This window comes from Diabrotica virgifera, chromosome 2 (assembly GCF_917563875.1).
Source record: "Diabrotica virgifera virgifera chromosome 2, PGI_DIABVI_V3a".
Lineage (NCBI taxonomy): Eukaryota > Metazoa > Arthropoda > Insecta > Coleoptera > Chrysomelidae > Diabrotica > Diabrotica virgifera.
In genome coordinates, this window is record NC_065444.1 from 247,736,805 (window position 1) to 247,750,688 (window position 13,884).

Genomic DNA, 13,884 nt, shown 5'->3' on the forward strand with positions numbered 1-13,884 from the left:
ATTTTCAGTTTGATCTATGTAGATCTAACCGAGAAAAATTGTTTATAGTTCGCTTTAGTCTCCTTGATGCTTATTATTTTTTTATATCCCAGAGAACGGCTGTTCCCGTACATGCGACACTATATTATACAAGAAATTTTCGATTTTCTAAATGTGACTGAATTGAAAAAATTGGGCCAAATCCAATCTTAAAATATAGGAAAAGAGATATATGTCCACCATCCATTTTGGTCCAAGGGTGTGGATTTTACGTCCCATTTAGAGTCTGTTTTTCGTTCTCGTCCCCAAAACTCCCAAAAATTTAGAAAATTTAAGTCCGACTTTACAGCTTCCTTTAGTACTGAACATTACCTTTCCAAAGCATGTTTAATTTTGAAAATTCTTCTCTTCTTCTTCTTCTTCTTCTTCTTCTTCCTTTTATATAGACATTACTCTGTCTGTTTTTCAATGTGCCTCCAGTAAGTTGTCATTCCACCTTTTTCGTGGTCTTCCCACTGATCGTCTTCCTATTGGGGAACCTTCTCTGACCGTCCTTACTACTCTATTTGTTGTCATTCGGCTTATGTGGTCGTTCCATTCTACTCTTCTGCTTTTCACCCCATAGGCGTAACCAGGGGGTGGTTTTGGGGGTTATAACCCCCCTTTTGGATGTACTTTGAGCTCTATACGCTTAACACAATTATTATTCCATACCCCCAGAGACCTTCAAGTAGACGTAACTCCCCCTAAGGATCATCCTGGTTACACCTCTGTTTCACCCAGTTATTAATGTTGTCCACCTTGCATCTCCTTCATATATCTGCACTTCTAGCTCTATCCCACAGCGTCTTACCATCGATTTTTCGCAATGTTTTCATCTCTGCTGTTTCTATAGCATTCTTTTTGTCCTTTCTGTATCAGGTTGTGTTTCTGCCGCGTATGTCATTATTGGTCTGATGACTCTTTTGTAAATTCTGCCTTTCACTTCTTTTCTGATGTTTTCATTTCTCTATATTGTTTCATTCAGGCAACCTGCGGCTCTGTTTGCTTTATTCACCTGATCTTCCACTTTTGTTTCGAGCTTTCCGTAGCTGCATAGTGTGATGCCTAGATATTTAAAATCCATGACTTGTTCTATTATTTGACCCTCCAGCTCTAATTTACACCTTATTAGATCTGCTGTTATAACCATGCATTTAGTCTTTTTTAGGGAAATTTACATGTTAAATTTTCTAGCGGTTATATTAAATTCGTGCAGCATACGTTGTAAATCATCTTCACTTTGAGAGATTAGTATTGCGTCGTCTGCATAGCTGATTATTTTAAGTGGTTTTTCTCCCATTTGGTATTCTTTTTTTGTTCTTACTTTTTTTATTATTTCGTCCATGATCAGGTTGAACAACAGAGGACTCAGGGAATCTCCCTGTCTTATCCCATTGTAATTTTGAAAATTGTATATACCATTCAAAAGTTACCGATCTCAGAAATTTTATTCAATTTCTATTTAAAAAGGGAAAAATGTTTTTTCTCAAAGTTCGCATCACCCCGTGGAATATTCTAGCATCTATAAAATACTAAAATTAATACCTAACTATAGCCTCATTCCTTCTCAACATTCAGTTTTTTCATTCATTCGTTTATGTTGGATAATAAAAAAGTTAAGGACTTTAATAACTAGCCATGTTTTTCATAGACAAAGTGTGTTTTTAAATGGCAAACTTTAAGGAGTAATTGTGCATGACAGAATAAAGTCAGTTTGCTTTACGAGAAAAACGTATGTCCACAAATGCATCGTTTCCGAGATAGGGGGTGTTGAAGTTTTTCTGACAAACTGACGATTTATTTATTGCTTTAAAACCAGTTGAGATATGCAAATGAAATTTGGTGGGTTTTAAGAGGTAGTTATTGCACATTTTTAACTACAGTTAAGAATTTAATATTCACCATTGGCGCGCATACGGGTAATATGAGCCGAAAAATACGTAATTTAATATGAAGTCAAAAATGTATAAAAATTAATTTTTTTTAATTTGTACCAAAACGCCCCATTATTTTTGTCCGACAAGTGATCCAATATGCATTACACATGTAAAAAAACAGTACAAAATAAAAATAACATCTGTGGTAATAAATAAAAAAATTTCAGGAGATTGACATTTTCGGCGGGTCCGACTGCGCATATGCCCCGTGAAAATTGTCCGACAAGGTTACCACATTATTGTAAAAAGGTTTTATGGTAGATACCGTTAAAATTATCCATGTGGTAATAAATTTATTATTTTCATAAATTTTAAGTTATTTTTCGGGTGTAACTTCAATGATATTATGCTAAAAATGATGGTGTATCGCATATTTAAAATGCGTTTATCTCGAAAACGGTTGAGTTTAGGAAGATGAAAGAAGTATACCTTTATTAAGTAAAACTAATAGGAAAATAAAAATTTTAATGTCAAAATTATACAGAGTGAGGGATAAAAAAAATTGAACGTAATAAATGAGTGCTGAAAGGCATATGTGGCGCCCTCTGGGCAATGCATAATTTTTGGTAAGGAATTTAGATTTCTCGACCCAAGAAACCTCCAAATATAAAATTTCATGTTGTTATCTCATACCTATCAGGAAATATTAAATAATAAATAAAAAAAAAGTTTAACTTTGACACCCTGTATCTCGGCTATTATAAACTTTGTACTAAGGTAAGTTAGCTTAAATCGGCCTATTTTAACCTCAGGAACCTGAGGTTAAGCTATGGCCCATTCTTTACCAAACACCCTGTATGCATAAAAATTACTTCTTCTTTTAATTGTACCAAAACGCCCCATTATTTTTGTCCGACAAGTGATCCAATATGCATTACACATGTAAAAGAACAGTACAAAATAAAAATGACATCTGTGGTAATAAATAAAAAATTTTCAGGAAATTGACATCTTCGGTGCGTCCGACTGCGCATATGCCCCGTGAAAATTGTCCGACAAGGTTACCACATTATTGTAAAAAGGTTTTATGATAGATACCGTTAAAAGTACCGATGTGGTAATAAATTTATTATTTTCATAAATTTGACATATTTAGCGTGTCCGACGCGTCATATGCCCCAATATTTTTGTCCGACAAAATTGTTTTCGTTGTTTATATGATAAAATCCATTGATTAAAATAGAATGACCAATGTGGTAATAAATTTTTTTCTTGCATAAAATTGACAACTTCGTCACCGCTTGACAGACAAACGCCCCACTACCATAATGCGCCAAGCTCAAAATTTGTCCGACTCCACCCAAATAACAAGTACAAAAAGTTTCAACGGTGTGGTCATAAATAATAATTGTATATGCGGGCCCAAGGCCTATAGTGGCTTTCTGGACTTTGCAGGATACTGATTTTGGTCAATATTAACACTTCTGGTTAATTAAAATATTTTTGTATATTATTATATTATTTAAAATATATTAAAATAATTATTAAAAAATTTTCTCTTACCAAAATATGTTTTCTTTTAAAAACCTTATTTTTCTCATATAACTCTTATAAAAAATATTTACTCTCATAAAATTAAGAAATCTACAATTTTTTTATAATTTTGTTGCCCGAATATACATTTATTGAATATCTTACCTTGATTCAACATAGTGATAACTTTAAGGCACACATATTCTTCCATAGTTAACTTGATTTGCCTGAACATCAACGTGACGTGCGTTATCCTTTCGATCATCAACCCCACGTCTTGACGTAGTTGTTCAATTGTTATCTCCCTTCCCATCATCGAAATCAGGCAGTTTTGGAGGGTACACAAATTGGACTCCACCTGTACAGAAGGTCATCATTAATTAAATATTATTTTGCATGAAACTAACAATATTGTTGAAGGATATGGTATTATAGTGGTTCCATTTTAACTTTGTCCATGCGTCATGAATCATTTTCAAACAAATTAAATTAAAACATAAAGTGAAACGTACGTCGATGTGTATAGTATATAGTATACGTATACAGTATATACACAATGTATATACACATCGACGCACTTTATGCTTTGATTTAATTTGTTTGACTATTTCACTAGACTGTTTTTAACTGATAAAACGGCATAGCAACGCTTCGTTTCCTACTGACAAAACTCCTTAACGACGTGAAATCTCAGCGACAAAATTATGACAGATCCGTCACGAAAGTGTCTGGTAATAACAAATAAATAAAGATTATATTTCGTTGATATGGTGCATTAATTGTCTCGTGAAATAGTCTTGTTGATTATCATTCGAGAGAAAATTATTTCCGGCAAAATTTTCTCCTGGTTTCATTCAAGTTCGTTGCCTTTTGGTAATTTTCGCTTATGAAATTTTGACAAAATCACTCGACTGACGTCTCGCGATTTAAGTCAAAATTTAATTCGCGAAAATTACCAGGCAACAAACTTTCATACCAGTCGAAAATCATGCCGGCAAAATTTTCTCTCTTGTGATATTATATACGAAAATAAATCACGACGCACGGGCAAAGATAAAATGGAACAACTATATTAATGTTCTATGTATATATTGTTTTTTAACTATAATTAACCCTTAAAAGACTATGGTTGCCATATGGCAACCATTGTAAGCAGTGATCTAAATAATTTTTTCAGTAGGTTTCTCTATTAAAAAGCAGATGGCGCATGCTGTTCTGAATAGTAAAATAAGTATATTTTAACGTAGTACTGAAAGTTCAGTCTCAAGTTAGTGTTTGTTTGTTTAACATCGTTGTGTATATATCCGATTTTTGTTGGTGCAAGAAAATGGACATCAGATTTGTGTAAGTAACTTTTTAATACCTAATATAAATTATTTTTTGTTTAGTATACGATTTTATTTATAAGAATATACTAGATTTTAAAAATATTGCATTAGTTTGCCTTTTTCTTTTAGTGTGTAATTATTTTACGGCGGGAAAAACTGAAATTGCCATATGGCAACTAGAGTCTCTTTCAGTACCTATTATTGAATGTTTTTATTTTATTTTAGAAGAGGCTTTGCTCTTGAAGAGGCGTTACAAATGGCGAACGTCCGCGGACGATTTAGATGTGGAGGGAATCTACATTGAACCACCAGACACAAATGAATTGACCGACGAAGATTCTGCTGATGAGGATAATGTATGGCACCATTATGGTGGTATGATAGATAATTTACCAGCAAGCCAATTATGAGCTCCAGCCGAGTTTCAGGTTCGCAATTCGAACGAAAAGAATTTTGCAATGGAGAAAATAGACGCTACCAAGATATATTTTGTATTTTTACGAAAAATATAGTTGATAAAGTTTTATTTATTTTAGGTAAACTGGGACAAAGAGGGAGATTTGGAAGCAACTGCTAGGCCATTTCCAGCATCCAGCTGCGAAGGATACAGTAACTGCACGCCCTTTGAACTTTTCGAAAAAATTTTTGATGACGAATTAATCGAACTATTGGTTACAGAATCTACGAGGTATGCACATTTTAAAAATCTAGCAGATCTAGCAAATGTTTTATAATAATTTTTATCATAACTGGATATAACGAATTACCTGGCAAAAATACTACTGGGACATGGAATATGACATGATGTTAGGTATGATAATCTTAGCCATTTTCTGGTATCTACTCCGGAAAATAAAAAAAAGAAATGTGCAAATAAAAGGTGCAAGTCTATAATGAGAACGATGTGCTCTAAATGTAACGTTGGCTTATGCCTAACGTGCAATGTGCAATTTCGCACTAAATAATTTATAGTTTTTATTGTTATTCATAGTTTTTATTGTTATTCATAGTTATAGTAATTTTTTATGTTTATTATAATATAGGTAGTAGGAAGGACTACGGTTGCCATATAGCAATCTTTTTTTTATAAAAAATACTTAAATTGTTTATTTTTTTATTATAATTTTAATATTTGTTCAAAATAAAACATAAATCACGAACTTTTTTTCAGTTTTTTAATAAAAACAAAAGTCCGTCCTTTAAGGGTTAATACTAAATTCATAAAGCGGCTTCTCATCTGATGAATTTGAACTAAACAGAGGCCTATATAAGAAAATCCGTTATCCACGGTTTGCTTTTCTAGTAATTTCCGCACTTTGGTTATCTTTGTCAAGTTTCAGAATTTTGGCCTAGGTATATTCCTTGACTTATTCTATCACTACGTCATTAATTTTGCTTTTGACTTATTCATTTTCAGGCCTACATATTGGGAGCTCTTGTGAGTTCTGCCGTCCTTAGCCAAAACGCTGTATCTGCAGAGAGATCACATTTGAGTAAAATCGGTTTTTGTTTAAATGTCTAGCCGTTGAAAACTATTTAGATTTTTTTTGTTTTCTACTTTATATACATAATAAATATCATAGAATTCATATTTATACATAAGGTTGGCAAAATATATCTTATTTGCTCTAAAAACTCATGTTACTGCATTCTTTCTAAGTATACTACATAAAGTAACTTCTTCCTGCTTAGGAAGAATGCAGTACTGCGTTTGCGCTAAGCATTTTCTTATTTTATAATACAGTAGACTCTCTCTATAACGAACACGGTTATTACGAGGTTTCGCTTATAACGAGGTACACTAGATGTCACATGAAATTCCTATTGAACTGAACAGCTCTATAACGAGGTATATTTGGATATAACGAGGAAAAATGGAATCGTAAAATATGTATCTTTATTATTCTTTATCTATTTTTAGCGATGTAATGGCTATAAGTAAATACCCCAACTACCTGTATACATAAATCCCCAACATCTGTGCGGTTATCGAGGGTAGTGCTGTAATAAAATCCACCGCCTACCTATAATAAATTTCTTCCTGTTCTGTTTATCTATTGACCGATACTGAATATTGTAAAAAAATTTATAATATATGATGGCGAAGCCTTATTGTCGATGAAACAATATTTAGAATCTTATATTGCTCCGAATGGCTTCACTATAGAAAGTTAATATTTTAGAAAACTATATAAATATTCATATGTATGCACAATATTATTGTTGTCTGATATAACGAGATCCGCGTATAACGAGGTAATTAGTCTGCCATTTCAGTTCTCGTTATAGAGGGAGTCTACGGTATAATAAATACAATATAACGATGAAAAAGGAGAATAAAAAATTATTTATAAAAGTGTGTCATGAAAATGGGCAAAAAAAGTGCTGGAAATAATTTTGGAATTAATAAGTTTGCCGCTAAGGGGCGTTTCTTGCATTTTAGAATTAAAAACATTCCAGAAACGAATAACATTTACGATGAAGTTTATTTTTAATTATTAATTATTAGACATTGATTTAACTATGTACTTTTATAGCACATTTTTTATTTGGAAATTCTACGACCTACGGCGACCAAAATACTTCGTATCAAAATTCGTATTTCGAACAAACTTTATAAAATTTGCGCTGTTTAAAATGCCTGATGTAACGTAATAATAGAATCTCGCATCAACAACAATATAGATAGACATAGGAAACTCCGCTATACCTCAGGAAACTCCACATTTAATGGAAGTATTTGTCTCACTTAGTAGTACCGCATTGTTTTTAGAACCACACATTATTTCTTGGTCACCAACAACTTAAACTATGTGTTTAGATTTTCTGTTGATAAAGAAATAGCCTTCTGCAGTATTAACTTTGTTTTATTTGACATATTTAAAAAATTATATCAAACAACCGTTCTCGTTGGAAAATGGCAACAAACTAACCTTATTAAAAATTTTACACCTGCTGTAAAAATCTGTCAAATGCTTAGGCAGACTTCCGCATCTAGTGCCTGCTTAGGATAAACGCGGCAAGTGACATTTAAATACGGGGTTTTGTCTAAGTATTTTTCAGATGACGCATTTATTCTAAGTATCCGTGAACATTTTTGCAGATACGGCATAAAATGCGCTCTGTTTAATGTATTTTGGCTTAACTTACGTCATTTTTAGTAAGCAAATAAGATAGATATGCACATTTGGGTTAGAAAAATGTATAAATCTAATATTTTCAGATTTTTGCAGATACAGCGTTTTCGCTAAGCATGGCAGAGTTCCTCCACCATAATTTGCAGTTCCTCGAATGTGCTCGCTATAATCACAATGTCGTTAGCGAATGTGATTTGGTTTAACTTAATGGTCTTAAGGTTAATGCCGTATGTTGATCAGTTTGTAGTTTTGATATTACGTCTCCTTGTCTAACGCCTCTTTATTGGATGGAATTTGTATTTTCGTCTAGTTATACTATCATAGTTGCATTTTCATATATATTATGTATTAGTTGCCTATATTTCGAATATATTCTACAATAATTATTAATAGCTTGTTCTATGGCTCACATCTCGATACTATCAATGCTCTCATTGTCAGCAGATGGTCTCATGTGCTATATTCTTTGAGGAAACCAGCCTGTTCAACCGGTTGGTAATTTAATTATCCATTTTGTAATTCAACCGATTGTTAATGATTCTCATAAACAGTTCGTATACTTGACTGAGCAGCGATATATATCTATAATTCTGTAGGTCACATTTGTAAGAGTATTACTAGACTTTGGTTCCAGTCTTTAGGGATCTTGCTACTTGGAGATATCTATTAAATAGCTCTGTTAGTATAGGGATTGTTATTGTCTTGCTTGCTTTCAAGAGCTCGGCAATAAACAAATAAAACTAGGTAATAAAAAATATAAGTTACGGTTCATCGTAATTCGTAATTCATACCTAAAGTTAATTTATACAATAAAATTCTATTTATATGTGTAAATTACATACCAAAGTGTTTTTATTATGAAACTTTACTACCCGTTGCATAATCATTTTTACTATAGACTACCTACTACGATAGATAAGATAACGTTCAATGTAAAAATGTAAGTCGGTTTCTCATTGAACGATTGCTTGCTAATCAAAACAATATAGGCCAGTGTCTGGGAAATCGGCTACTGAAAATATGACAAAGAATAGAGATGGGAATCAACGTTGCCGAACAACTAAAACAAGCTTTATAAATAAATAATATTACATTAATATACAGTGATGAGCGCGCTAATAACCGGCAAAATAACGCAAAGGATGAAAAACATAATAAATTGTGAAATAAAAAGAGATGAAACTAGAAAGGTGGAAATTATCGATATAAACGTATAAATTAACATTGCTACCAAATAACTTGAAAATTACTTACTCTATCGCATTGAGATAAAATGATGATATTTACATAAAAAGTAAAGAAGAATCAAAAAAACATGCTGAAATGATTATTACGACAGTGGCGTAGATTGTAAGCGGGAAAAAGGGGTGAAAATGAAGTATATATCCCTACAGCACGCCTCTAGTAACAGCGGAAAACTATCTTTTAACACTAGTGAAAGTATCCTTCTTCTTCTTGCAGTACCGTCTCCTATCGGAGGTTGGCTACCATCACAGCAATCTTAACTTTGTTGGCTGCAGCTCTGAACAACTGTATTGAACTGCACCCATACCACTCTCTTAAATTTCGCAACCAGGAAATCCTCCTACGTCCCACATTTCTCTTTCCCGAGATTTTTCCTTGGATGATGAGTCTTAGCAGAGAGTACTTTTCTCCTCTCATTATATGGCCCAGATATTCCAGTTTTTTTCGTTTGTATGGTTTTTATGACTTCGCATTCCTTCCCCATCTTCAGCAGAACATCTTGATTTGTTACTCTTTCTGTCCATGGTATTTTCCACATTCTTCTGTAACACCACATCTCGAATGCCTCAATGTTTTTGATGTTTGTCTTTTTCAGCGTCCAAGCTTCCATGCCGTACAGCAGAACGCAGAAAACATAGCACCTCAACATTCTTGTTTTTAAGTTTATATTTATGTCCCGGCTGCATAGGAACTTTTTCATTTTGACAAACGATTGTCTCGCTATCTCTATTCGCCTCTTGATTTCTCTTTTCTGGTCATTAGTATCAGTGAAGCCAACCCCTAAATATTTGTAGGACGTAACTCTTTCAACTGGCTGATTATTTATTGTTAAATTCACATTGGTGTATAGTTTCTTCGTTACTTCGAAAGTATCCTAATATGTGTAAATTATATATGTGTCAAGTTTGAACAAAATATAATAAAAGGTGCTTTAACAATGGGCTAAAATCATTTAAGAACATTTGTAATAAAACACTCTGTATCTCGGCAAGGAAGAATATTTTATTAAAGTGTTTTGGATAAAATCTTTGTATTTTGTGCTAAGGTTTCTCCAGTTGCGATATGGACAATTCTTAATGAAACACCCTGTATATGAATAATACTAAAAAACTTCAGCAATGTCTCTCCAATTGCTTGGTGAATATCAGTGCGATAACAAATTCGTTACCGTAGTGCTGAAATATTGCTTATCACTCATTACCTAAATTACCGGTAAATGTAAATCATTACCTTGTAAACAAACAATGGGATCACTCACAAGAAATAAAATGTAGAATAGAGAAGGCTAGGAGTGCATTCAATAATATGCCCAAACTCTTTAAAAGCCACAACCTTAATCTGGAGATAAGAGTAAGGCTTCTACGATGTTATCCTGGACACGGATTACGGTATATTCAGCTAAAATAATAGCTGGCTATATCTGGAATGTTCTAAAACTTAGGTCTTTCATCATAAATGAATAGTTAAATACGTAAATTATACTTTGTATCTTTAATTAATTCTTATATAACTCGTTGTTTTTTTTTTTTTTTTTTATTTATTTCTTTCTTTTGTTTATCCCTAAAATAAACATATTGTGTGTTTCTTGGGATGAAAAAAAGGAACGAAATATTTGTTCTCACCCTTTCCATAAAATTGTAAAATTTTAAAAGGAAATAAATGTATCTATCTATCTATCTATCTATCTAAACTCTTTAAAAGCCACAACCTTAATCTGGAGATAAGAGTAAGGCTTCTACGATGTTATCCTGGACACTCACTGAAGTGATGGAAAAAAACTTGAGGCTTTCGTGATGTGGAAATGGTTTTCCACAACAACAAAGAATCTATTTAAAGCATCAGTTAATTAAATAATTATAGCCAGAATGATCGCCAGTATTCGAAATGAATAGGCACCAAAAGAGGAAGACTCATTACCTAAGACATTCAAAGTTAAAAAATTACTTATAAAACATCCAGAGCGCTTATTTGGGTTGTTACAATCTTTATCTTTACAAACATAAGTGGAAGGACGCATACATTCATATTTTCTTGTAGTCATTATATTTTAGTTCCAATAAATTTATTTCTTTCACACCAGGATTTTTATCAAGCTAGCGGGTTATCGAAGTGTATTATATTATGTCACAAACCAACCATCACCCCTTTTTAAAAAACGTACCTTTTAAATGGTAACACTTTACGGTCTTTTCATATTTGGCGGTCCATTGACCACATGAAACAATAATCCCTTTAAGCCCTTTAACTCTTTGCGGCACGAGATTTTATAGATTTTCTAAACCCACGGAAACATTCAATTGCACGTGTAAAATGATCTCAGTTTTCAAGAAACAACTGATAATCATTTGCGTTTGGCTGATAACTAAACCGTGCGAATTTAACCAATTAATGATTATACATAATAGAGACATAGTCCTGTCGCCAGGGGGGGTACAACGGCCTCGTTAATTCAGATGGACTTAACCAAGTTTTTTTTTATGTATTTTGACCCGTAGAACACGAATTTTTTGGGTAACAGTTGATCCGGATGTCGATAAGATTGTTATAGACCAAGAACTTGAGGAATCAAATAACAGCGATTTTTGGCAAAACAAAACAATATTTTGTATTTTTTGGGTCATTTTAAGCAAAAAATATTTCTACAAGTTTTTTAGTAGGATGCACAGTTTTCGAGATAAACGCGGTTGAACTTTCAAAAAATCGAAAAACTGCAATTTTTAAACCCGAATAACTTTTGATTAAAAAATAAAATAGCAATTCTGCTTAGCGCCTTTGAAAGTTCAAGTCATATTATGTCGGTTTTGATTATTTGCATTGCTAAAAATTTATTGTGTTATTGTTAAACAAAGCTACAAACAACTAGTGCGTGAGTGATGTTTCTATGATTTCTCATTTAAAATCGAACGAATATGTAGAATAGGTACTAGTGCAATCAAGACTATTTCTACGTTACATGCGTTAAAACGCATGTAAAAGCACGGGAAACCGTACGTGTTTATAGCTTTGTTAAACAATAAAAAAATAAATTTTTACCAATGCAAATAATCAAAACCGATATAATTTGACTTAAACTTTCAAATGCGGTAAGCAGACTTGCTATTTTATTTTTTAATCAAAAGTTATTCGGGTTCAAAAATTGCAATTTTTCGATTTTTTTAAAGTTCAACCGCGTTTATCTCGAAAACTGTGCATCCTACGAAAAAACTTGTAGAAATATTTTTTACTTAAAATGGCCCAAAAAATACAAAATATTGTTTTGTTTTGCCAAAAATCGCTGTTATTTGATTCCTCAAGTTCTTGGTCTATAACAATCTTATCGACATCCGGATCAACTGTTACCCAAAAAATTCGTGTTCTACGGGTCAAAATACATAAAAAAAACTTGAGTAAGTCCATCTGAATTAACGAGGCCGTTGTACCCCCCCTGGCGACAGGACTAACAGAGGGGATAAGAAATACAAAACCTCTTGCGTAGTTGTAACCTGATAAAAATAGATTAGTAAGTGGTTCATTTTGTGGACCACTGTGCAACATGTAGCAAAAATTTGGTGTTAACGTTGTAGTTCCTTTTAGCTTTATTTTTTTAGACATAATGAATAAACTAAAAAGTACTCACCTCTTGCGTGAAATCCGTCTCTATTACCGTGGTGGTCATCTGCTCAGTTGCCGCTTTATGAATCGCTTGATACGCCGACGTGGTCAACACTAACAGTTCGTGCCACTTATGCGTCAAAAGTCTCGTATGCACTTCCACCGGCAATTCCAAGTAAAACGGCAGTCTCTTCGTCCATTGCACCAATTTATACACGATCGAATCACCGATATTACACAGCTTTTCACTCAAATCCGTATTGTGGTCGAGGAGTTCATCGAGGTTCTGCAACGTCGCGATATCTTGGAATTCATCACAGTCTATAAGAGTTTTTATCATCGATAACGAGTATTCGACGGAAAAATTTCGATCTCGCGATGAAGAAACCGCACTGTCCAGACGCTGCCTTAGGCGGATCACTTCACTGGGGTTGGTTAAAGCTGTCTTGAGGATCGTACCGTTGACTAGGTTGGAGGGAATACTTGGAGGCGGCTCGGTCTTGAATTGCTGGCCGATTAGGTTCTTGTCCAGAGGCTTGGTCTGCTGTTTCGCTGAAGGTTTCTTGTGTTTTTTGTACTTCACTTTGTAGAGATTGTATACGGCACCACTGTTGCGTCCTCCTGGCATTCTATCCTCCCTTACGGCTAAGAAAAATCAATATTTATGAACAATTTCTAGCTACTTATAACGAAATAATTACAACAATCGTGGAAAATAATAAATTGTTGTGTAGTTTCAGAAAATATGCTACAGTATGATGCAAAATAAACAGTAGTGAATGAATATTTAAATGTTTATGATTACTTATATATCTAGTACACATGATATACCCTGGCAAACATTATTCACGACGACGCACGTTCCCGATAAAACAGATGTTAAAGATGCACTTTGGCCAGTGGCGGATCTACGGGGAAAGAAAATGAGGAAATTTCCCCGCTCACAAGGTCCGAAATTAAAGAAAAAAAATTGTTCAAATATAAAAATATATTAGCTGACATGAAACCGAAACTACAGAAAAACCAATTCAACCCAATAAACAGGCTAGTTAGGAAAATTAAGGGAACTTAATGCCTATAAGTTATTATTTATGTAATCTGAGTTTTTATCTTTTTTGTGTCTTTTGGTTGGTTTTTCATTGGAAGTTCCTC

General features: G+C 33.3%; 1 protein-coding gene across 2 annotated transcripts in view; it reads right to left on the bottom strand.

Annotated features, from left to right (window-relative positions):
• Window positions 1-13,884, bottom strand: part of LOC114327314 (hormone receptor 4) — a 114,543-nt gene that overhangs the window by 34,927 nt on the left and 65,732 nt on the right. For both annotated transcript variants that reach the window (XM_028275896.2, XM_028275898.2), the window contains 2 exons: window positions 12,758-13,377; window positions 3,597-3,789 (listed from right to left, as the gene is read on the bottom strand). In XM_028275896.2, the coding sequence (XP_028131697.1) occupies window positions 3,597-3,789; window positions 12,758-13,377 (813 nt within the window). The remainder of the gene's footprint in view (window positions 1-3,596; window positions 3,790-12,757; window positions 13,378-13,884) is intronic.